This window comes from Balaenoptera physalus (assembly GCF_965194825.1).
Source record: "Balaenoptera physalus genome assembly, chromosome: 4".
Classification (NCBI taxonomy): Eukaryota; Metazoa; Chordata; class Mammalia; order Artiodactyla; family Balaenopteridae; genus Balaenoptera; species Balaenoptera physalus.
This window is the reverse complement of record NC_138891.1, coordinates 134,314,080-134,338,872: the sequence shown is the minus strand read 5'-3', so window position 1 is coordinate 134,338,872 and position 24,793 is coordinate 134,314,080. Positions and strand designations below refer to the sequence as shown.

Below are 24,793 nucleotides of genomic sequence, written 5' to 3'. Positions count from 1 at the left end.
GAGAATACGTAAGTGGGTAATGAAGATTAATGGTGCAGACTCTCATGAAAGACCCTGAGGCAGTAGCAAGTCACATTCCAGAAGGTTCCAGAAGGTTCCATGGAAGACTGTAGTTTGAGTTTGGTTCACATGTCACTGTCTGACTGCATTCTGAGAATGAAAGGCCCCTCACCTGTGTGTGTGTGTGCACGCACACACGCATTTAGCTACACACACAGGAGCAAGTAACTAAGACATTCCCTTTGGCCAGACCTTCCTCACAGTAACAACCTGGGGCTGTGGAGAGTCATGGTGGGTTTATCTGTGTTCGGTTTCCCGGGACTGATCTTCTTGTCCATGATCTGATTTTATCTTGGACCCAGCCTGGGTCAATCCATGTTGCGTATGGGGTCTACATGTTAAATTTCCCATTATTAAAAAAAAAAACAAACCTTAATTTCAGTGACTGTCCAGGTCTTTAAGGGAGTTTTCTAGAAACCAGGAAGAAGGAAATAGAGGCTGTTTTGCTGAGGACCGGTGGCGTTGGAAGCAGGGAAAGTCACTCCCGTAACATGGACTGATGCTTGGCAACATTGTGAGAAATTTTCCCAGCCTAGAAGCTTACAACCTACTCATGGTTCAGCTGAATCCAATGGTTGAATAGAATCCCTTGGTTCTTTGTTTAAAAACACAGTATATAATCTTTATTAACACAGAGACATAGAGGATAAATGTGTACTCTATATTAACATGTCTATGTGATGAAAAAAATCACTGTTCACTGTTTAATATCCTGGGAAGAAAACAAGTAGGAAAGAGCATCTTCATAAAATGTTTTTTTCTGCTTATTTTTATAACATCTGTATCCGGAAGTAAATACCAAATGCATGGAGCATTTGGGAAAATCAATAACGTCTCTAGGCCTACATTTTCAAAAGTGCATTGTTAAAACAGAGACTCACAGACACAGAAAACAAACTTATGGTTACCAAAGGGGAAAGGGAAGGGGAGGGAAAAATTGGGAATTTGGGATGAACAGATACACACTACTATATATAAAACAGATAAACAACAAGGACCTACTGTATAGCGCAGGGAACTATATTCAATATCTTGTAATAACGTATAATGGAAAAGAATCTGAAAAAGAATATATATATATACACACATATATACATATATATACATAACTGAATCATTTTGCTGTACACCTGAAACAGCGTAAATCAACTATACTTCAATTAAAAAAGAAAAAAGTTATAATTTTTAAAAAGTGTATTAAAAAAAAGATCTGGCAAGAAGATGCTCTGTATATGTGCATAAATATATATACACACATAGAGAGATAGTCAAAAAATCAAATATACATATATAGTCAAATATGTTTTTACTTTTATTGCAGGAAGTCATATTCATTTTAAAGACATACTGTACTTTGCTTAGGAATGTGGTGCCTTTTTATTAACATGGTGTCAAGGGAAGATGCTTCAATTTCTTAATATAAACGGTTTCTGAACACTCAAGTTCTCTCACACCAAAATGGGCGGAAATGAGAAAAAGCAGCAAAGCCCTCCCGTTGGATGGCATTCTTACATCACCCACTTTAAAATTAAATCTGAAACAGAGTTCTGACAGGCCTGCTATTTTCTTCAGTGCCAAGAGCCACACAATAGACCTTTTTTTGGACAAAGCTCTTAAAATGCTTGGAGATTCAGAGTTACTGAGTCACGAAACTTTACAAATATTGCACACCCATTCCTGCTGGTGCCCCTGCCTGCTCTTTTGGAAACAATACTATATTTTCTCTGTGTTTGGCAGAAGGAAAGAAATATTTTAATTAGTGTTGCAACCTCTTTGAAAGAAGGGTGACAGAGAAAGGCAAGCTCTGACAGTGGGTGCCTGTCCTCCGGTCTGGTGGCCTCTGGGCAGGGGTTGTAGCTATCATTTCAGAGGGATCTGTTTGATTCTCCTTCTACTCAGTGTGGGCCCTACAATGATGCCCGGTCCCATGACCAGAGAAGCTTCAAATGTGGCCTGATAAGGTGATAACATTCAGCGCAGAGGGGTGGGGAGGGTTGCACTGAAATAGCACTAGATGATTCATCCATGCAATTAACACTCTTAGAACCATCTCTGAACAGGTCTCTTTAGAGAGTATATAACAGGCGGCACAGATGGGGACACGACTTTGCACAGAAATGTCAGCGGGTATATGTGCTGCCAGTCTGTGGGTGCAAAGGTTGGGGAGGGTGGGTTAGACAGGGTGCAGGAAGAAGGGAAGCAGGAACAGAGGAGGAAGAAAGTAGGGGGAGGCAGTGAGAGGAGCCAAGGAAAAGCAGATCTGAGCATGGTTTTCAAGACTTGCTCTCTTCCTTTTAAAAATTCAAATCAAATTGCCCCCCCCATCCTGCCCCGCGCCTAGGATTGTTTCAGTGAAGTTGTGAAATAATTGAGAGGTGTTGCAAACACATCCTCACACTGCGAGCGAGCAAGCGACTTCAAGTCTAAACACCTCTGCATCCAGAGGGCTATTTTAGATTGACATTAACGATGGCGAGTATTTGAGCTTGAAATGAGGAGAAGAAAAGGGCCAAAGACATAGGCAAGTTCCATAGAGGAAGCTGGGGGTGAGGGGAGCCTGAATAAAAATCTCCTGGATGAGAGCAGTGCCTGGATTGCCATGTCCTTGGCTTTGAGGAACTGAAGACTTTTGGGTGGCTGCAGAAGGCAAGCTGGCCTTGAGAAAAGCATCGTGGAGCCATCTCTAGGTTTTCCAGGCTCAACCTTGGTTTTTAAAAAATTTTCCCACCTTCTTGAGATTCCCAACTTGTAGAACATAAAGCCATGGCATGTTGTCTTGTCTGGCCCAGCATTCCTCAACCTCAGCATGAGGACCGAGGACCTGATCATTCCCTGCTGTAGTGGCTATCCTGTGCCACTACACATGTATGTGTACTATCCTGTGTCAGACAGTGACATGTGAACCAAACTCAAACTACAGTCTTCCATGGAACCTTCTGGAACCTTCTGGAATGTGACTTGCTACTGCCTCAGGGTCTTTCATGAGAGTCTGCACCATTCATCTTCATTACCCACTTATGTATTCTCTTTCTTCGGCAAGGTAAATTATTAGGTGGAGTATACGCAGTCTGCTACACTGAGAGTCTTACGTTAAGAATGTCAAATGTTTGTGATTCAGTCTCACAGATTGGGTTAAAATTGCAGGGCTAAGTACTAGTTTTAAATTTACGTCATCATCATTATTATTATTCCAGCAAGCTGTGAGGTATGGACTTTACCTGACCATATCTGCACTTCCGCAGACTGTGGGGAAGAGTGAATTTGCTGGAATCACCAAAGCCTGATGTAAGGATGTTTAGCAGCATACGTGGTTTCTACTCACTAGATGCCAATAGCACCCCTAGTTGTGAAGAATCAAATTGCCTCCAGACATTGCCAAATATTCCTGGGGGGACAAAGTCTCCCTGGGTTGAGAATCATTGGTTTATTTCTTTATTTTTTGATTGAGATATAGCTGATGTACAATATTGTGTTAGCTTCAGGTGTGCAGCACAGTGATTCAGTATTTTTGCCGACTATAATCCATTACAACTTATTACAAGATAATGGGTATAATTCCCAGTGCTATACAGTAACTGCTTGTTGCTTATCTATTTTATATATAGTAGTTTGCATCTATTAATCCCATGCCCCTAACTTATCCCTCCCCCTGCTTCCCTCTGCTCTTTGGTAACCATTAGTTTGTTTTCTAAGGCTGTGAGTCTGTTTCTGTTTTGTATATACGTTCATTTGTATTATTTTTTAGATTCCATGTATAAGTAAATATCATATAGCATTTGTCTTTCTCTGTCTTATTTCACTAAGCATTGAGAATCACTGGTTTAGATTAAACATTAGGACAAGCTAAATTTTCCTTGAGTGAAGATAGCCATCTACTATAAGGACCACATGGCATTTTTGGTGAAGACTGACAACCCAAATAACCGGCCTTGAACAGCCAGAAAGAAATGCAGAAGTCTGAGACAAGGGGAGACCTTCTTCCTCAAAGCACTGGTTTATGGCTTTAGGGATCCATAACACTGTTTACACATAATCCTGGGGACAAAAATCTTGGAGCCCTTTGCTTAAAAAAAAAAAAAAAGTAAATCAGAAGAAAGGGACCTTCACGCTTAAACGGAGGTTTAAAGAGGCAAAACAGAGAAGACCACAGGCTCCGTTCTGTAGAATTCTCCACAGCCTGCAGGAGAGACGCCACACAGCAGGTCCTCCAGCACCGGGGCCTTTGAGGCCCCTTTTCATCCTGAGGCTGCAGATGGCACCTGAGTCTTTATATCCGGTCTGACTTGTCCACAAAGCATTTGGCATTGTTAGCTTTGGGAGGTGTGTTTAGGCCTCACAAAATAGAAGAAGGTGTTTAAAAACGACTATCCCTTAACTTCACCATCAAATGGACGGAAAAGAGGTGTGTGAGCCTGAACTTGACTCAGTGTACATTTTTATAATAGAAAGGAGACTATAATTGCATGCACTCCTTAAAGTGTATCCCTCCAAAGCTGTACAAATTGGCCTTCCTAGATAAGATCGTGCGTTCTCATCTCCACCTGTCTCCCGCTGAACAAACAGAGAGGAGAAAGGGCTCCGTGACCCAGGTCCCTCTCGTTCCAGAGTACAGTACTACGATTGATTTATGATTTCTAAGCCTGAGACCTCTGGAAGCTGCCAAACATGAAAAGAGGGAAAAATCTTCCAAGTCAAGAGAAAAAAGGGAAGGACTTGGTAGCAGAGCGCCCTTCGCAGACTCTGACACACCACTCTGAGAGCTGTCATGAGTATGCATTGCTCATGGTCTCACAGACAAAAAGGGTTATTTTATCCAGATTATTCCCCCACATTGCAGGGGGAAAAGGGACTCATTTGTAATCATCAAAGGAATGCTGACAGACTTGAAATGGGATTACATTCTATTATCCTCATCCAAATTAAAGATTTGTTTTGGAGATCATTCTTAGGTTTCTTCCTCCCTGCTCCTCCAACCCCAAATGAGGTGATTTGTATTCATGGGACATCTGAGGCAGACATGAAATCAGACAGTTTGCAAACATACATTTCAGAGTCAGTGGCCTGAGTTTTGAAGTTTAATGTTGCCTGCTTCTCTGTGTATAGAAAACTTGACTCTCAGGTCCAAACTAACCCCAAGCATCGCTTCATTCCCTAATTTGTTAATGCAGAAGAAATTCATCTTCAGCAGCCTGAGTGAGCAAGTGATACAGGTGTCCTGAAATGCAGGTGTGGAAATGTAAAACCTATACATGGGCAGTGTCATCTGGTAGGTCTATGGATACACTACTAAACCCTCAATTCCAAGCTCTGTGCTTTTGATACCATTTGGAGAATGTGACCTGCCAAATCTATTCTTCATCCCTCAAACTGCTTTGTTATCTGTGTGACTATGAAACCACTGAGAAAGAAGCTTTCTCAGGACAGAACTGACTCTTTAGAGTAGGCCTATATGATACCTAGCACAGCATCTGATACCTGAAAGACTTGAGAACATTTCTTGTTCTTTCATACAGACCTTCCCCTGTGTACTCACAAGGGAACTGATGCCCACCTGGGAAGGAGTCTTGGGTACCCTCAGGATGAAAGTCATAAGTCAGTGGAAGAGTTCAACTGGGTCAAAAAGCTATCTCTTGATTTTAGCTGCCAAAAGGACAAGATATCCTAGAGAACATCTCTCTCAAGGCAAGGAAATGACACTCTCTAAGCAGGCAGACAGCAAAAAATATATGTAAAGTGCATTAGAAGTTATACCATTTCTTTGCTCATCATTTCTTTTCTTTATATCTCAAGCCTTCCTTCTAGACTCAGTGTCCTTCTTCAGGAAGTATATTCTTTAGTAGTTCTTTCAGTAAGGATTTATTAGTGGTAAACATGCCCTGATTTCATACTCACTCTTGAAGATAGTTTAGCTGGGTATATAGCTCTGCACTGACAGTTTTTTTCCCCCAGAACCTGGAAAATATTTGACTGGCTTCTGGCTCTCACTGTTATGGGAAAGCCTTTATAGACGAAAATTTTTTTCTCTCTGATCGTTTTAAAACTGTCCCTTTGTTTTAGTATTTTGTAGTTTTAATATGCTAGGCATAAATTTATTTTTATTTATCTTGCTTGGGATGCTTGAATCTGAATCATTCATCAACTCTTGAAAATTGACTCTAAGGTATTATCACTTTGAGTGTTGCCTTTCCCTCATTTTCCCTATTCTCCCTTTCTGGAATACTGATCAGCTGTATGTTGAACCTTCATTCCATTTTCCATGTCTTATAAACTTTTTTCCATGTCTTTATCTCTTTTGCGGCATTCTGGATAATTTTCCCAGCTTTATTTTCCAGTTCACTATTTCTCTCTTCAGCTGCACCTAATCTACCCATCAAGCTTTGAACTTCAATGAATATATTTTTCATGTTAGTACATATATTTGATTCCTTAAAAAAATGCCTGATCTTTCTTGATAGCCTTTCATTCTTTCTTCATGTTTTAGATTCTCTCTTTTATTTTTTTCATGTTTTATATTCCCTATTTTATTTATTAAAAACTCTGTTGTTTTTGCTGCTGACTATTATTCATATAGTGTAATTGTGGATACTGTGTTCATAATCAGAATTTTATCTATCAGAATCTGTGGGGCCTGTGTTGATGTTTCTATGCAGGGAGTATTTGTGTGTTTTTCCCAGGCACCCTGGGGCACTACTAACCTGGGGTAACTTTTTTAGTTTCTCAGCTTGGGTTTCCTGGTAAAGGCAATGTGAATTCAAAACCCACACTCTTGAAAAGGCAGACCTGTGGTTACATAGTCTCAACAGAGATTATTTTTTCCTCCAATCCTGAACCTAAGCTGAGATATTTCCTTGTCATCTTTCTTTACAGGAAGGCTGATTTGTTTTTCATGCATCTTTTTATGAGTGTTTAGCCCTTCCATGTCCTGGCCTTATAAGGAGATCTTTATTCCAATTTCTCACTTGACATTGGTCTAATGTCTTGCCTCTTGCCCTCATGTACCTATTAAATACTGGTTGTAAAGCTCATCAAAGGCCCCAGTGTAGCCATAGGGTTGGTGCCAGCTAACTTCTTCAGTTCTCTGATCCCTCTTCATTTTTGTTCCCTGGCTACTCCTTGCATTTAGTCACTCACTCATGCATTTAAAGGATGTTTGTTATGTTTTATTCAGCAGCCCTAAGTGTTTTGTTGGGGAAATAATTCCAGAACACCAGTTCCACCATATTTCCAGAAATAGATTATAGATCCTATCCTGTAATCAGTTATTTGGGGCTGGACGGTGCTATCTCTAGACACGACATGGAATGGACAATACCTGTAAGTCCTGGGAAAGATTTGGATCTGGTATATTAAGAGATATACATTACAGAAGTGGCACTGTTTTAAACAACTTGCAATTTATTTGTTTTAGTATTAGAGAAGCTGCCTGCATTCAAATCCCCAAAAGTTACTTAGCCTCTCTTGATGCTATTTCTTCAACTTATCATAGCAGTATTCCCTTCGTAGGTGAGGATTAAATGAGTTAATAAACATGAAGTTCTTAAAGCACTGTGTGGCACACAGTGCTTTATGTTCTTGATACACTACAGTATTTTTTTTTAATAAATTTATTTATTTATTTATTTATTTATTTTTGGCTGTGTTGGGTCTTTGTTGCTGTGCGCGGGCTTTCTGTAGTTGCGGTGAGTGGGGGCTACTCTTCGTTGCGGTGTGCGGGCTTCTCATTGTCGTGGCTTCTCTTGTTGTGGAGCACGGGCTCTAGGAGTGCAGACTTCAGTAGTTGTGGCACGTGGTTTCAGCAGTTGTGGATGGCAGGCTCTAGAGCACAGGCTCAGTAGTTGTGGTGCACGGGCTTAGTTGCTCCACGCATGTGGGATCTTCCCGGGCCAGGGCTCGAACCCGTGTTCCCTGCATTGGCAGGTGGATTCTTAACCACTGCGCCACCAGGGAAGCCCTACACTACAGTATTTTTAACTAACTTCTCTTACTTGTGCTAAGGGAACCAAGTAAAGAATATACCCTTTACGATGGGTCAGAGTTTAAACTGAGATGGTGCACACACAGGGGCCAGCTAAGGGGTGGCAGAATTAGAGACCCCACAGGGAAAGACAGAAGCTCAGAGAAAACAGATTAGAATCACTTGGTCAGCCACCCTCCCATCTGAGAGTCTCCTTCTATCGCTAAAATCTAGGTGACTCTAGGACTGATGTTATTCAGGAAAGCTATTTCCTTCCAGAAAGATACAAACACACCAGCCTCATTGAAATAGTAGCTGAGGGCTTCCCTGGTGGCACAGTAGTTAAGAATCCACCTCCCAATGCAAGGGACATGGGTTCGAGCCCTGGCCTGGGAAGATCCCACATGCCGTGGAGCAACTAAGCCTGTGCACCACAACTACTGAACCTGAGCTCTAGAACCCGCAAGCCACAACTACTGAGCCCAAGTGCCACAAATACTGAAGCCTGCGTGCCTAGAGCCCCCCGCTCTGCAACAAGAGAAGCCACGACAATGAGAAGCTCGCGCACCGCAACGAAGAGTAGCCCCCGCTCATCGCAACTAAAGAAAGCTCGTGCACAGCAACGAAGACCCAACACAGCCATAAATAAATAAATAAATAAATTTTAAAAATAAAATAAAATAGTGGCCAAGTATCATAAAAGTTCAGAATGCCTCGCCCCTAGCTTCTACGTCCATTACTTAGCTTGAATGACAAGAGTATGGATTTTTGAAACAAGACAGTTACGGGATTCACATCCTGCCTCTAAATTTTACTAGCAGTTGTTAACTGGGGTAGTGGGCATGGTAGGGGTAGGGCTGGGTCACATGGGAGCAGTTGTTCTTTCAGTGTATGTTATTTCCAAAGTGGTGCCTTTTCAAGAATTTTAAAGGTGCTGACAGGATGGCTGAGAAGACCAGTGGTCTCCAAATTTTTAAAATCATGAACTCCATCAGTAAAAATATTTTGAGAACACATCTCCAATATATTACATTTAGAAATTATGTTATAAATCAGCTATACCTCAATAAAATAAATTTTTTAAAAGAGATTATGTATTGTTCTACTGTCAACTTGTATGTTTTGTTTGTTTGTTTTTGTTTTTTGTTGTTTTTGGCCACATGGCATGGCGTATGGGATCTTAGTTCCCTGACCAGGAATTGAACATGGGCCAAGGCAGTGAAAGCACCAAGTCCTAACCACTGGACAGCCAGGGAACTCCCTCAACTTTATGTTAATTATAAGCAAAACATAACTTCTTTTTAAAGATAGAAAAGAAACAAATAGAAAAGAACAGAAGTTCTAACATTTTTCTCCTGTATCCGCTAATCACCTTGTGCCTGTACCTACTATGGATGAATTGTGATGAGAAGATGCGGAAGGAAGGAATGGGAAAAGGTCAGTCTACTCAGAGGGCAACTGAAACCACCACGGTCAATCCAAGGACTACATAGAAAGGTTAAGCAAATTGTGGCACTTTTTCTCTGGCTTTGTCCCCCACTCAGCACCCACACGGGCCAAGCCCCCCAGCATGGCCCTACTCCTGGGCTGGAGTTAGGGTCTGCCTCTGCTCTGCTTCCTAGCTGGGGGGTCTTGGGCAAGTCACTTAACCTCTCTGAGGCTGGGTAAAGTGAGACCACTACTTACCTCACAGTGTTGCTATGAGGATGAAATCAGATAACCCTGTGCTCAATTAATTTTTACTCCCTTCCTTTCTGTTCCTTCCTTGAAACGGCAACTAGGCTGCCTTTTCCAATAAAGCACCTGGGAGACCAAAGCCATCAATAGCAGGACCACTCCCTTACCCAGACTCCTCTTCTCCGCTACAGAAAGAGCTGGGAGAACACTTTTCAAACGTTGTTACTTTCCATGGAAACAGACTAGCCCTTTGAGACACTTACTCTTCATCCCTCTTCTTCTGTGACAGCTGGACAACTCCTTCAGATATTTGCTTTGTTTTTTCTTTCATTACGAGCTGGCTTTTCGCTCCATAAAAGTTTTAAAAATGAAGACAATCCTGAATAAAAGGATGACGTGACCAAGGCGTAATAAAAAGCAGAGCTGTGTGTGTGCACATAGGCACACGTGCATGTATGTATAAGTGTGTGCATACGTGTGTGCTGGGATGCAGCGGCAAACTGAGAACTGGGAAAATACATCCTGGTCTCCCTGGTGGTGAGCCCTGGGGTGGGGGGATGGGGGTGAAGGGAGACCCCGTCATGCTCGTGTCCCCCTGGATGAACTGACACAAAGACAGGAGGCAGCCCTGCCCTCTGACACCAGAGCAGTGGTTCTCAACTCTGGCTGTGCACTAGAATTGCCTGGGGGCTGTGAAAAAGAGACCAATGCCTGGATCTCCCAGATCAATTAAATCAGAAGCCTTGAGTTGCTGCTAGAGCATCCATACATTTGTTTGGACTCAAGCGGTTCTAGTGTGCAGCCAGGGTTGAGACCCACTGCCTCTCTGAACAGAACAGGAAGGTTCAACCTCTGCTAATTGGGCAACTCCATCACGACCAAGTTCCCACCCCCGAGCCCCCAAGATCAACTGAATGACCATTTTTCTACATTCTGAAATTCTTGACCAATGAAATAAGGAGCTAGGATGGGGCTTATTTGCTGGGCTGCAAATGATCTGATAACAAGCCCCACATCTTGTTTGCTTGGGCTACTGATGCCCGGGGCGGGAGGTAGGACGTCAGCCCAGAGACCCACTTCTCTCGTGCAGTGCCCTTTCTTTGAGGTCTGAGGACATTTGGGTACAAGGAAGGCTTTAAAAGCTGCTCCGCTCCCCTTGTTTCTCACCTCCTTTCCTTTCTGCTTCCCACATTTACCACTACGTGCCCTAGGGTAAAACCAAACGTGTAAACATGTGGTCGTGACGACTTTGTCAAAAGTCAAGAGTTTTCTAGGAATCCAAGTGGGAACTTGATGAATTTTCCATCCTTTCCTTCCCTCTCTGCCCATCAGCCCATCCATCACTTTGAACCTCTTTGAGAAGAAAGAAAAGAAAGAAAAAAAAGAGAAAACACAAAACAAAACAGAAGAGGGAGAAAGGGAAGAGCAGAAGAAGACTGTGTCTGCTCTCGGCAAAGAGTAAAACCGCCAAAAAAATGAACAAGACCTGAGGGACATGGCAAGCTAAGTTCAGGGATGCACTGAAACACCACGCTTTAAAGCAGGACCAAATGTAGAGGATCCTTAGCGTTTTATGGCTGGAACCAAAATGGCACCCCTCCCTCCCCTCTGCCCTCATCCTGCCTTGTTCTTTGAACGAAGATGATGCTGACATTATATTTCTATTAAAAAAAAAAAAGCAGTGATCAGTTTGGACCTCTCAGGCTAAATCCTCAATTTGGGAATGCAGTCAAAAGAACAGAAGACCATCCCAGAGGAAAGTGGATGAAAGCCAAGCGCATTTGAGTTTGGGATTAAGGATCAGAGGCAGTAATTTTGCATGAACTGTTCTTGCCTTCCTGGGATGTGTTTTTAATGCAGTGATGATAGCCTTCCAGTGGCCGCTGGCAGCATCTCAATGTCTTCAGGGAGGAGAGGGAAGGGGGTGTTTAGGGAGCCTGTTTCCTAGCAGGCTTGGAGGTGATTAGCACAAGTCACGAGCATGGAGGGGGAGGAGGAGGCCCCGATGCAGCCTCTGGCTTATTAAGAGTGAGATCCGATGCTGGAATCCCTGGGGCAAAAAAAATCAATGACCCAGGAAAACTACACCAGCTGACAGCCTCAGGAAAAAGCTCAAGGAAGAGTTGCAAAGAAGAGAAAGGCTTAAGTAACTTTCCAAAACTCTGCACTGTTAATCTCCCGGGAGGCCCTATACTATAGACAATAGCTGGGACCCCTTTCATTTTGGCACTTTCTTTCACCTGGATTCACCATCCTTCTTCCATCCCCTTCTTCTCGAAGGTTGAAGGGGTCCCAAGTTCCCTCCACCCTCCCTCGCTCTGGCTTTTTGATGTTCCCTTGTTTAGAAGAACAAGCAAGTAACTACATTGTCAAATGCTGCTCTCCAGCTCTCAGCTATTGCTGTCAGGCTCCGACAGGGAGGGTCCACTGTCTTTTTTCAGGCACTGGTTTGTACACACCCCTCCAAGTGCAGGAATAGGACCTCCTGTCCCCAGGAAAGCAGACATCAGGCTTTGAGGCCACAGTGGGGGGTGGCAGGGGCGGGGGTGTGTGTTGGAGTCACGTGATCAGGATCCACTGCTTCAACGAAAACATCCAACTGAAGCCTCAGACTGTCATCTTTGGAGCTTAGGAGTTTTCCTCGATGCCGTATGTCACATGGTTAGGGGGTCCCTAAAGGTTCATTAAGTTTCAAATCAAATGAATCAACTTTGAAGACTTCATCCTTCTCCCTGAGCCTTTTCTAATATTTCCCTGATGTCACATAAGATAGAATTTAGATCTAAACCTGAGTGTGTCTGTGGTTTCAGAGAAGGCTATTTTTCTTTTCTTCTTCCCAAAAGGCTCCCGGACACTTTCTCCCTGGTCTTCACATCACTGAAGAGCAAGGCTGACCAGAGGAAACATGGGAACTCCTTGTGGATGCACCTGGAAATATCACCGCCGACCCAACGCTGGCTCAGGGAGTCTTAAACCCTGGAATTTAGGTTCCCATCAAAAGCAGGAGAAAATTCCTTTTATTGTTTAGTCATTTAGAAAAACATGTATGAAAACATCCATTTCCCAGGGCAGAGCATCCCTGCTTGATAGCTCAAGTTCACCCTCTGGAACAGTTGCTCCGTACAGACAATTCCAAACTTGGGTGGTAACCTATAGACTGCATCAAGGATTGTAACTGCTTCACTAAAGAAACAAACTCTAAGTGTCTTTAATCTATGAAAACAATCTAATGGTTACACCGCGATTTACCTACAGCAATATTTGTTCAGTTACAATGATGTCACAAAAGAAGGGCTTGTTGGCTTTCAGTTCTTTCCTTAACAATATTCAGAGCTTGATGGTGGCTAAATTCAAAACTGCTTTCCATAGCTTAAACCAGCAAAGACAGAACTTTTCTAGCAGCCAAGAAAGTTCTATTACCAAAAAAAAAAGTCAATAGCACTTGATATTCAGCATTTTCCCAGCACATTTACCATAGCGCTCTGACCCTGTAGTGCTGGATTTTAAGGACCACAGTTTCCTTGCCAAATAGACATATCTTGGCTTCCTTTGCTAGGTGGAAACACTGCCTTGATATTAAATATTCAAAGCAAAGAAACTCTGACCCAAGGGCTCTCAGCTAACAATGACATTCTCTGTAAGTAAACTAGAAACCCAACTCAGCTTCTGGTTTGCCAGTGTCCCCTGCCATGTACTAGTCTACTGCACAAATAGGGTTGAGGAACGACTCCTGTTTACCATGATTATACCACAAAAGACCCTCAGGCAGGGATGCGGGAAGCCTGGACTTGGCAGAAGATGTTGGAGAAGAGGAAGAGTAGGATTCAGCTGCTTCCTGGGCAGGGCAGGGGCGAGGAAAGGGTGAAAGGCCTCCAACCTCGCCAGACGGAGACCCAGGTCCGATACAATTGCAAGGACGTTGTTACTCTAAGCAAGCGTAACGTAAGAATGCAGCTCCTATAGCCTTCGTCAACCCAGAAACTTCTCTCACTTTGCTGCGCCACACCTACAGCGCCAGAACTATCTGAGATCAGCTGAGGAAGCCTTGGTCGCAATCCCCCCAAAGAAAAGCCTCATCCTTTACTGGGAGGGGGAAGTCGTTATTTTTTTGTTAAGGCGATGGGGGACGGGCAATGGGGGATGGAGATGGGAGACGCTGGTGCCTTTTGGTGGTCAAGTCCTACCCCTCAGTCTCCTCTCTGTTCTGTAAGCTTCTACTCATCTTCTTACTGCGTCTCCACCAGACCTCCCATCCCCTTGGGCTTCCCTCGTGCCTGTCGGCGCAGACTTCAGGTCAAGTGTCCTCTGGGCTGGATTCCTTACGTGGGCACCTGAGAGGCTGGCTGGGGCACACCCGGACTATGCGGAGAGCAAACCAAGTGCAAAGTGGACCACAACACGTGTTCCAACAGCGCTGAGCGCGGCACAGGGCTCAGTTTAAGGTATTTTAAGCCGGCCCGCATCCATCGGAGTCGGGTCCCTGACCCTGGGAAATTGACGAGGAAGTCAACTCATTGAGGGAAAAACTCCAAATACCCTACCCAACCTTCCTTCTCGGGGGGCTCCCCTGCCACCACCCCACATGCGCAGCTACTGAATATGCTAAGGGCTCCTATTATCAGGCCAGAAAACTGGCTCTGAGCGCGCTCCAACTTTAAACCAACCCGGCCTTGCCCCCTCGGGCGCCTGCCCCCAACCGAGGGCTCACCTGGGCGCCCCGCGGCGCCGGGGGCGCACAGCGAGGGAGGTCGCTTCTTACCGGAGAAGTCCGTGAGCGCTGCGATCTCTTTGGAGCAAACCAGGACGGTGCAGTAGAAGAGGCGCAGGAGCTGCCCAGGAGGCTCTGCCTGCCTGCGGAGGCCGGGATGCTGTGCTGGCTGGGGCGCTGGCGGTGGGCGCGCGTGTCCCGGCAGGAGCATGGTGCGCGGCGCGACAGAGCGCGGGCGCGGGCCCGGGGCGCGGGGGGTCGCTGGGCGGAGGGCGGCGTCACATGGCAGGGCGAGTTGGTAGCCAGCGGCTCCGCGGCCCCCTGCCACCTCCTGGCCCAGGCTGCCAGAGCCTCCTCCCCGCCGCGGGCTAGCACCGGCTCCCCAGCAAAGAGGAGGGGGCGGAGAACTGGGGCGGGGCGAGGAGCCCCGGGAAGAGTCCGCGTGGTTTCCCCGAGAGGAAATCTCCGCTGCGGCCGCGCGGGAGGAAACGGGGGCGGGGGGCCAAGGGAAAGTGTAGCCTCTCGCGCCCCGAGCTGCGGAGGCCGGTCCCTGGCGCGCAGCCCGCCGCGGAGGGCGCCCCCAACAGCGCGCCGAGGGTCGCGCAACTTTAGCGCCTTCCACGCCCGGGTCCCCGCCCCGGAGACGGCTCAGCGCCCCTGGCCTGGCCCGCGCTGGCCCCGTGCCAGCCTCGCCCTGGCCGTCTGTGGAGTGCGGCCGGTGCCCGTGACGCACTTAGGAGCCAGAGCCGCGCTTGCAGCCTGGGAGCCCCGGGGTGGGGGCCGCGGGAAGGTGGGGTACTGGAGGTGTGGGACCGCAGCACTGACGTCTCTGCGACCCAGCGCGCTCCACGTGCAGAATCACCAAGCACGCACAGTTAGCCCCATTTCACAGAAGAGAAGACCGAGACCCGGAGCATTGCCCGACGCCAAAGCTTACGCAGCCAGGAGGGGAACCATCGCGGGGCTGGGGGGAGTGGGGGAGGGGGGGAGGAGGGATGTGCATTGTGCTGAAAACGGATCAGATGGCTCCAGAACCGGTTTCTTTTCGCTGCGACTACGTTTCCTTTGGGTACTGGTTGTCCGCCGCGCTCAGAGGATCTGACACTGGACCGGCACAAACAGCCGCCGAACGCAATAAATGGGCTTTGTTTTAAAATGGGCCACAGCATCTTTCTGAACCTCTCGATTACGCGCGGTGTAACCTACGTTTGGACGCCCAGCCCGTGGGACAACCGAGGACAAGTACTTGGGGGCTCCGTGGCCGCGCGCCGGGTGGGGTACCTGGGGTCCAGGAACCCAAACCCCGCGGACTGCGCGGGGCGTCCGGGCCAGGCGGCGCCGGCGGGAAGGAGGAGGGCCGGGCGGGCGGGCTCTCGGCACAAAGTGTTCCCGAACACCGCGGGAGGGCATGCCAAGTTCTCGGCGGGCCTGACGCGGAAATGTAGATCATGAGGCCCAAGGGCGGGCCCGGGCGCCCTGCGCCGGCCGGCTCTGAACTGCACCGCGCACGCCGCAGAGTGCGGCGGGGAGGCCTGGACGGAGAAAACCGAGACTCGCTGGCCTACCTGGGGGAACCTCTTAGAGGTGGGCCGCAAGGATCCCGGAGAGCTGGATGTCACTGCGTCTCACACCGTGCTCCAGCAGGGGCAGGGGCAGGAGAACTGGGATTCCGGCCATTACCTCCCTGTCTTGGGCTAGGGGTGGGAGGGGCAAATGCAAACATCAATATTTGTTAGTGGGATCCGGTCTGCCAGACACAATGACTTTTAAAATTTACATTAAAATATTCAACCTTCTCAATAACCCTTGGACCTAAGTATTCTTGTGCACGTTCTAGGCTGGAGAAACTGAGGCAGGGAGGGTGGGTAAGGATGCCCAGCACTTAGCAGCCATCCAGTAAGTGACATTTGCTTAAAACTCGGTTCCCTGATGTTCTTTGCATTCCATTCATCCATCTACTTTAGATATGAATTAGGTACCTATGTATACCGGCTCCTCTGCGAGGAGCTGGGGACCCTCCTAACACAGGAAGGGCACCATGCTCCCTCAGGGCTGGTGGCTGCCACCGCTGTCCCGTAGGGATGCGCTGGCTTCCAGTTGCCAGTGTGGACACTGCTACTGGTGTGAAGGCATCCCCAGGCCTCCTTACCTGTAAAGGCGTCAGGCTTATTGTGAGAACTGAATGAGTTGAAACAGGTGACATGGGTAGGACAAGGCCTGGAACGAGTAAGTACTCAGTCAGTATTAGTCATTGGTACAGTGAGGAAGACAGACATTGAACAGGTAATGCCAAGGGAATGCCAAGGAGCCATGGGAACGAGACCCAGGGAGGGAAGGAGGTGTTAGGGACCTTTTTAAGACAAGATGTGTGAGAAAGACGGGAAGAGTTGGCCAAGCAAAAGCTAGGTATCAATATTTGGGGAGGATGAACATCTTAGGAAAAGGGATCAGCATATGTGAAATCCCAAAGAAGCATGGCTCCAGAAATGCATGCAGGACATGGAGCAGAGAGAAAAAAGCAGGGCAGGGTGACATGGAGAGGTCAGCTGCCAGAGCTCAGGAACCCAGAGACCTTGGTGAATGCTTCCATCTTTTTTTTTTTTTTTTTTTTGGCCACACTGCACAGCTTGTGGGATTTTAGTTCCCCAACCAGGGATTGAACCCGGGCCCTTGGCAGTGAAAGCGAGGAGTCCTACCCACTGGACCGCCAGGGAAGTCCCAGAACACTTCCATCTTTATCCTAAGCCCTTGTGAGCACTTCCGTCTTAAGCCAGCAAAGGGTTGTAAGCAGATGAGTGATGCAATCAGGTGTGTGTTGGTAAAAGGTGACTCTGACTTCTGAATGCAGCTGTACTGAAGGGGTCAACAGTGGGTCCAGGGATTATACTCCTAAGAATTGGAAGCAGGGACTGCAAGAGATATTTGTACACTCATGTTCATAGCAGCATTATTCATAATAGCCAAAAGGTGGAAGCAACCCGAATGTCCATCAGTGGATGATTGGATAAACAAGATGTGGAATATTATCCAGTCATAGAAAGGAATGAACTTCTGATACAGCATGGATGCACCTTAAAAACATTATGCTAGGTGAAGTAAGAAAATGATAAATATTGCATAGTTCCACTTGCATGAAATATCTAGAATACACAAACTTATAGAAACAGAAAATAGATTAGAGGTTTCCAAGAGTTGAGAAATAGATGGTGGTGATGGCTGTATAACACTGTGGATGTAATTAATGCCACTTAATTGTACACTTAAAATGGCAATTTTTATGTCATGTAGTTACCACAACTTCAAAAAAATTAATAATGTAATATGCCAAAACCCACTGAATTGTAAATGGGTGAGTTGTGTGGTATGTGGATTATATCTCCATAAAGCTGGGGTGTTTTTTTGTTTGTTTGTTTGGCTGCACTGAGCGGCATGCAGGATCTTAGCTCCTTAACCAAGGATCGAACCCGTGCCCCCTGCAGTGGAAGCGCAGAATCTTAACCACTGGACCGCCAGGGAATTCCCCCATAAAACTGTTTTTTTTGTTTAAATGTTTTTTTTTAAATTTTTTATTGAAGTATAGTTGATTTACAATGTTGTGTTAATTACTGCTGTACAGCAAAGTGACTCAGTTACGTATATATGTATATATACTATATATATTCTTTTAAAAAATTCTTTTCTTTTTCATATATTTTTCCATTATGGTTTATTACAGGTTATTGAATATAGTTCCCTGTGCTATACAATAGAACCTTGTTGTTTATAAAGCCATTTTTTTAAAAGATCAAACAAAGACCACAAAGTGGGTCCAGGGAGATGGTCAGGAGGGGAGAGTAGCCTGAAGGGTGTGACTGAGCATTGGGCTGGCGCTTTGCAGGCCCAGAGAGGAGGCAGGAGTGGCCAGATTGGAAGTGTTCCGGAAGGATGGAGAGCGCAGTGTGCCTGGGCGCTTGTGGGATGTGAGTGACGAGGCTGGAGGACCAGTCCCTGCCTGCCCTCTGCTGTGCCCCTCGGCTGCTCCCTGTTAAATCAACTTACTCCTAATCTGATGTCTTTAAGAATTTTGGAATCTTGCAAGAAAATTAAAGAATTCCATTTATTTTCCCCTCTGGTCCTCATACTTTGTGTGCCTCTGACAAAATGGAAGCCAGTTACTTCCCGCCCCCATTTCCCTCTCTGAAAATATTATACAATCAAATACCTAAACAGTGGGGTACTAACCAGGACCAGCTACAGAATTCACTGGCCCAGTGCAAAATGAAAACGCATAGCTCCTTGTTGAAAAATTATCCCGAATTTCAAGATAGTGATAGCAGGGCATTAAACCCAGTGTGGGCTCTGAGCACAGGGTCCTGAGATACTACACAGGCCACATGCCCATGAAGCTGGCCCAGGCACTACCAGTATCTCCTGTCTCAGATATGGAAACCGACATCACAACCCTCACAGATCATCTGTGGCAGAATTTGAAGTCCTCTTCAACTGCAAAGGTACAGAAATTAGGGGATGGATGTCAACATGGAGTAAACTAAAAGTGTTCCTTTCTATGTGATGGCACCATTGGCCATCTTGCCGCTTCTCGCATGTGAGTTTGAGAAGTGCCTCTGTACCTGGAGCATTCATTCTGTGTGTAAGAGGCATCCTTGCAGGATACTGTACATTACATACCTTGATTCCTGCCTTTTTTTCCCTTCCTTTTTTTTTTTTTTTTTTTTTTTTAAAGCTTTTCTTTTTAATTAATTAATTTAATTTATTTATTTATGGCTGTGTTGGGTCTTCGTTTCTGTGCGAGGGCTTTCTTCTAGTTGTGGCAAGCGGGGGCCACTCTTCATCGCAGCGCGCGGGCCTCTCACTATCGCGGCCTCTCCCGCTGCGGAGCACAGGCTCCAGACCTGCAGGCTCAGTAATTGTGGCTCACGGGCCCAGCCGCTCCGCGGCACGTGGGATCTTCCCAGACCAGGGCTCGAACCCGCGTCCCCTGCACTGGCAGGCAGACTCCCAACCACTGCGCCACCAGGGAAGCCCTCCCTTCCTTTTGAAGCAACTCTGTTCCTTCTTTCCAGCTCTAAGTTACATCCCTATTTTCCTCCTTCCTTGAGATCCTGGCTACTTCCCTCCCCACACAGCCAAACCTGCTTTGAAGGATGTTTGTGTGCTGTGCACTTGAACTCCAGCCTGAACCTGTGCTCTCACTGGGCTATCAAAGTAAGGGTTTGGGGCTTTCAACAAAGATGGGCTGCAGCCGTTCCGAGAAGACATAAGCCATCATTTGTCAGCTGCAAAGAAACCAACCTTTCAGCTCAGGATACTGAGGCCGAATGTTGTCCAGAGCTAAAAAGGCTTATTTTTAAAAAGCAACAAACGGTGGTTTGTTCATAGAGCTGGCACCAAAGAGCCACATCGATAGCAAAGAGCTGCTCACTGAAGATTGTGAAAGCTGGGGATGCACTTGAGAGGCCGTGAGGGGAATGTTTGGCCCAAAAGCCTATGGAAGGAAACCTTTAAGAATATGAGCTCAAAACTGGTGTCTGTCCAAGGTCAAAGGCATCAAGTGCAATAGACTGTACTCTGCCCCTGACAGACAGCCACTGACGGAGGCATTGGACCTCCCTGACTTTCATCTGCAAAATGAAAATGGTGGACTCAAAAAGTCCATTTTGGCTCTAAAAGCCCACAGCCTATTTAAATTAGATGTAGGATTTCAGGAAATTGGGCTAAATCTATACTGGTTCCAAGACATTCCTTAATGTTTTCTTAAATACATTTCTTTTTTGCTCTGTTTGTTTTTATGTTGTTCATATTTTTCTCTTTATAGAAGAAGAATGTAGCATGAGCAAACTTGGGGGGGATTCCTGGAGCATTGTGAATGATTGAATTCTGATTCTTGGGAGTTTTCAGTGTAAGCATTCCCAAGTATTCAAGGTGGTAAACTCAGTTTCTGGAGGAGAGCATGACTCCATCCTGGAAGGAACAGACACCGTTTTCCCCTCTGAGGCTGGAAAGTGCTGTTCCCACAGAAGCCCTGAGGCTGCTCCCTGCTGCCAGTGACACAGCAAATGCCGCCTGCCTGGACCGCACCTGAGAGCAGGGAAGTTTTCTCCAGAGATCACAACCCCCTACTCTTCCTACCTCGTTCTGTGCCATCAGAAGGGAAAGTGTGCTGATGGAAGGATGTTCCATAGTGGGTTGGAAAGAAACACATCTAGCTCTGAACTACCAAGCTTGCCCTGCCAGATGACATAGCGTATGGCAGTGGGTAATTGTATGGCCTCCATGGTCAGAGCTCAAAGGTTCGAATCCCAGCTCTGCCACTGTTGGTACTTGAGTTGTGGATGGTGGTACAGTTTAGAGTGGACATAGCTGAGAGGCAAGTCAGAGCAGAAGCCCCATACACGGTAATAAACATAACCATCTCATGGCCTTAGTGTATTATTATTGCTTGAGCATAAGACAGTGTTTGGTTTCCATTCAAACCCCTAGGGATGTCTTTGTGATCAAATGCCCTTTGCCTTGTTAGGTAATGATGGAAATGTAATAGTTTCCGACTTGTTCCTCTGGATGACAGTGGCCCTGGTCCCCTGTCAGGAAACCAGGCTGGGCTTTTTCACCAGAATTTTGTTTTTTTCTTTCTGCGAACTCTCCCTGACCCTGGTTTCTGAATACCCCGTTTTCTCCCCACCTCTGGCCCACTCTGTCAGCCTCCTCACCCTCTTCCTCTGCCCGGAAGCATTCCTGTCCCCCAGCCCTCTGGGACATACCTGAGTTCTTGGGATCTCGTTTCCCTACAAAATGTTGGTTGAATCTGACATCAGCTCTTCCAGTCCTCAAAGGCCTGACACTATATAACCTTTCTTTTCTTTTAAAATTAGTTTTTACTGTGGTAAAATATACATAACATACAATGTAGCACCTTCATCATTTTTTTTAAAAACATCTTTATTGAAGTATAATTGCTTTACAATGGTGTGTTAGTTTCTGCTTTATAACAAAGTGAATCAGTTATACATATACATATGTCCCCATATCTCTTCCCTCTTGCATCTCCTTCCCTCCGACCCTCCCTATCCCACCCCTCTAGGTGGTCACAAAGCACGTAGCTGATCTCCCTGGGCTATGTGGCTGCTTCCCACTAGCTATCTATTTTACGTTTGGTAGTGTATATATGTCCATGCCACTCTCTCACTTTGTCCCAGCATACCCTTCCCCCTCCCCATATCCTCAAGTCCATTCTCTAGTAGGTCTGTATCTTTATTCCCGTCTTGCCCCTAGGTTCTTCATGACCATTTTTTTTTCCTTAGATTCCATATATATGTGTTAGCATAAGGTATTTTTCTCTTTCTGACTTACTTCACTCTGTATGACAGACTCTAGGTCCATCCACCTCACTACAAATAACTCAGTTTCGTTCCTTTTTATGGCTGAGTAATATTCCATTGTGTATATGTGCCACATCTTCTTTATCCATTCATCTGTTGATGGACACTTAGGTTGCTTCCATGTCCTGTCTATTGTAAATAGAGCTGCAATGAACATTGTGGTACATGACTCTTTTTGAATTATGGATTTCTCAGGGTATATGCCCAGTAGTGGGATTGCTGGGTCATATGGTAGTTCTATTTTTAGTTTTTTAAGGAACCTCCATACTGTTCTTCATAGTGGCTGTATCAATTTACATTCCCACCAACAGTGCAAGAGGGTTCCCTTTTCTCCACACCCTCTCTAGCATTTATTGTTTGTAGACTTTTTGATGATGGCCATTCTGACCGGTGCATCTTCACCATTTTTAAGTGGTGAATATATAGACCATATTGGCGCCTCTCGTAACTGTGTCTCTCCGAGAAGGAAGAAAAGAGAAGGGTGGTCATGTATAAGCCAAGTCTGTTTCCCTTTGGTCAACAGCAGTAAAAATCCTTTAGCAAAAGCCTCAGAAGGGTGAGGGAGAGGCTGGGAGGGGGAGGACTGCTGCACAGGTGCTGGGAGAGGAGAAACCTGCAGCTTCAGACAGTACAGTTTCTGCAACCCACCAAGGAAAGGTACTAGGAACTGACAAGGGCGCCCTCTGTAGGTGATAATCTTAATTTGTCTTAGGAATAATAACTGCGGTCCATGAATTTCATAAATCATTTTTTTTTATTGTGGTGAAACACACATAACCTAAAATTTACCTTTTCAACCATTTTTAAGTGTGCAGTTTAATGGTATTCAGTACATTCACATTGTTGTACAACCATTACTTCCGTCCATCTCCAGAACATTCTTCATCTTCAAAAACTGAAACTCTGTCCCCATTAAACAAGAACTCTGCATTCTCCTCTTTCTTTTGGCCCTGGCAACCAACATTCTACCTTCTGTCTCTGTGAATGTAACTACTCTAAGTCCCTCATCTAAGTGTAATCATACAGCATTTGTCCTTTTGTGTCTGGCTTCTTTCATGGAGCCTGATGTCTTCAAGTTTCATCCATGTTGTAGCATGTCACAGAATTTCCTTCCTTTTTAAGGCTGGATAATATTCCATTGCATGTATACACCACATTTTGTTTATCCATTTATCTTTGGATGGACACTTGGGTTGCGTCCACGCCTTGGCTATTGTGAATGATACAGCTCTAAACATGGGTAAACAAAAAAATAGAAAATTTTAATTTAAATGATCATTCCCAAAGGGAAGCTTAACGCTACCAAAAACAAAAAACAAACAAAAAAAAAACAAATTAAAGTCCATTAACAGGAATTCAGAACCAATGAAAGTGAATTCCATTTAAGGGTATAGAGCAGAGGTTCCTAGACTTTCTCAGTTCATGGTGCCCTTATTGTCCCAGTGATTTTGTGCAGGGCCCCTAGGCCAAAAAAAATTATTGAACTGTTAAAAATTTATTAAATAGCTAGATCCAAACAACTTAGCAAGTATTTATGTTCTAACAATTAATTAAGTAGCTATTTGGGGGAAATGTATATTATGTAAAACAAAAAATATTTTTTATTTTATTCTTAAATAACCGCAATTATTTACTAAGGGGGTATGAACTCCCATTAGGCACATCGCTATGTCTCCAACCTTGAAATCAGATCGGACACTGCCACCCTTATTTTCTGTTTCATGTAGATTTTTCTTGGTACTTGCTTTTTATTACAGTAACCACTGAAATCCCAGCTTTGTGAAGCTCTGACGTCTTTGATAGAAAAATAGCACAAAAAAAAAAAAAAAGAAGAAGAAGAAGAAAAGAAAAAGAAAGAAAGAAAAGTAGCACAGGGACTTCCCTGGTGGCACAGTGGTTAAGAATCCGCCTGCCAATGCAGGGGGACATGGGTTTGATCCCTGGTCCGGGAAGATCCCACATGCCGCGGAGCAGCTAAGCCCGTGTGCCACAACTACTGAGAACGCGCTGTAGAGCCCGCGAGCCACAAATACGGAGTCCACGCGCCACAGCTACTGAAGCCCTTGCACCTAGAGACCGTGCTCCGCAACAAGAGAAGCCACCGCAATGAGAAGCCCGCACACCGCAGCAAAGAGTAGCCCCCACTCGCCGCAACTAGAGAAAGCCCGCGTGCAGCATCGAAGACCCAACGCAGCCAGAAATAAGTAAATAAATAAATAAAAATTAAAAAAGAGAACACAATGTGACTGCAGAGGCAGAAAAAAAAAAAAGAAAAGTAGCACAATCTAATGCTGAAATTATGAACTACCTCGACTTCATGGTTTGCAGTAGATGTCAGGAATTGCTGTATTTCCCTCAACTTATAAAAATCTTCCAGTATGTGAGTTTCTTGCGGTACTCTGGGCAGTTTGGTGCCCAGTTTGGGAACTGCAAATCTAGACAATCCAAATATTATGAAGACCTTACTTTGTCAACAAGAACTGCATAAACTGTGTCTGGCTGACTCTCCGACTGACCTCATTTTTACCACTCTGGCCCTCCCTCCCTTGCAGAAGAAATGGCCCTTTTGCTGTTTCCTGACCTCTCTGATTACCTCGCTACCTCAGTGCCTTTGCATTAAATATATATAAATATATATATATATATATATATATATTTATTTATTTATTTGGTTGCGTTGGGTCTTAGCTGTAGCATGCGGATCTTTTCGTTGCAGCACGTGGGCGTCTCTCTAGTTGTGGTGCACAGGCTCCAGAGAGCCGGGGCTCAGTAGTTGCGGCTCGGGTTTAGTTGCCCTGTGGCGTGTGGGATCTTTGGGATCTTGGGATCTTTGGGATCTTAGTTACCCGACCAGGGATCGAACCCTTGTCCTCTGCAATGGAAGGGGGATTCTTAACCACTGGACCACCAGGGAAGTCCCCTCAGTGCCTTTGCATTTGCTGTAGCTCCTACTTGGAATGCTCTTCCCCCATGGGTTGCTGCCCTAACTCACTCAGGGCTGTCCGCTGGTCCCTGTGT

General features: G+C 45.6%; 1 protein-coding gene across 9 annotated transcripts in view; it reads right to left on the bottom strand.

Moving 5' to 3' along the window:
* EVA1C (eva-1 homolog C) overlaps positions 1 to 15,574 on the bottom strand; it is an 83,525-nt gene extending 67,951 nt beyond the window's left edge. Inside the window, exon 1 of one of the 9 annotated variants that reach the window (XM_082459776.1) lies at positions 14,400 to 15,574. In XM_082459776.1, the coding sequence (XP_082315902.1) occupies positions 14,400 to 14,610 (211 nt within the window). In that variant the 5' untranslated portion in view covers positions 14,611 to 15,574. The remainder of the gene's footprint in view (positions 1 to 14,399) is intronic. The other 8 variants (XM_082459779.1, XM_082459772.1, XM_082459774.1 and 5 more) reach the window with 8 other exon arrangements.
* Positions 15,575 to 24,793: the final 9,219 nt, after the last annotated feature.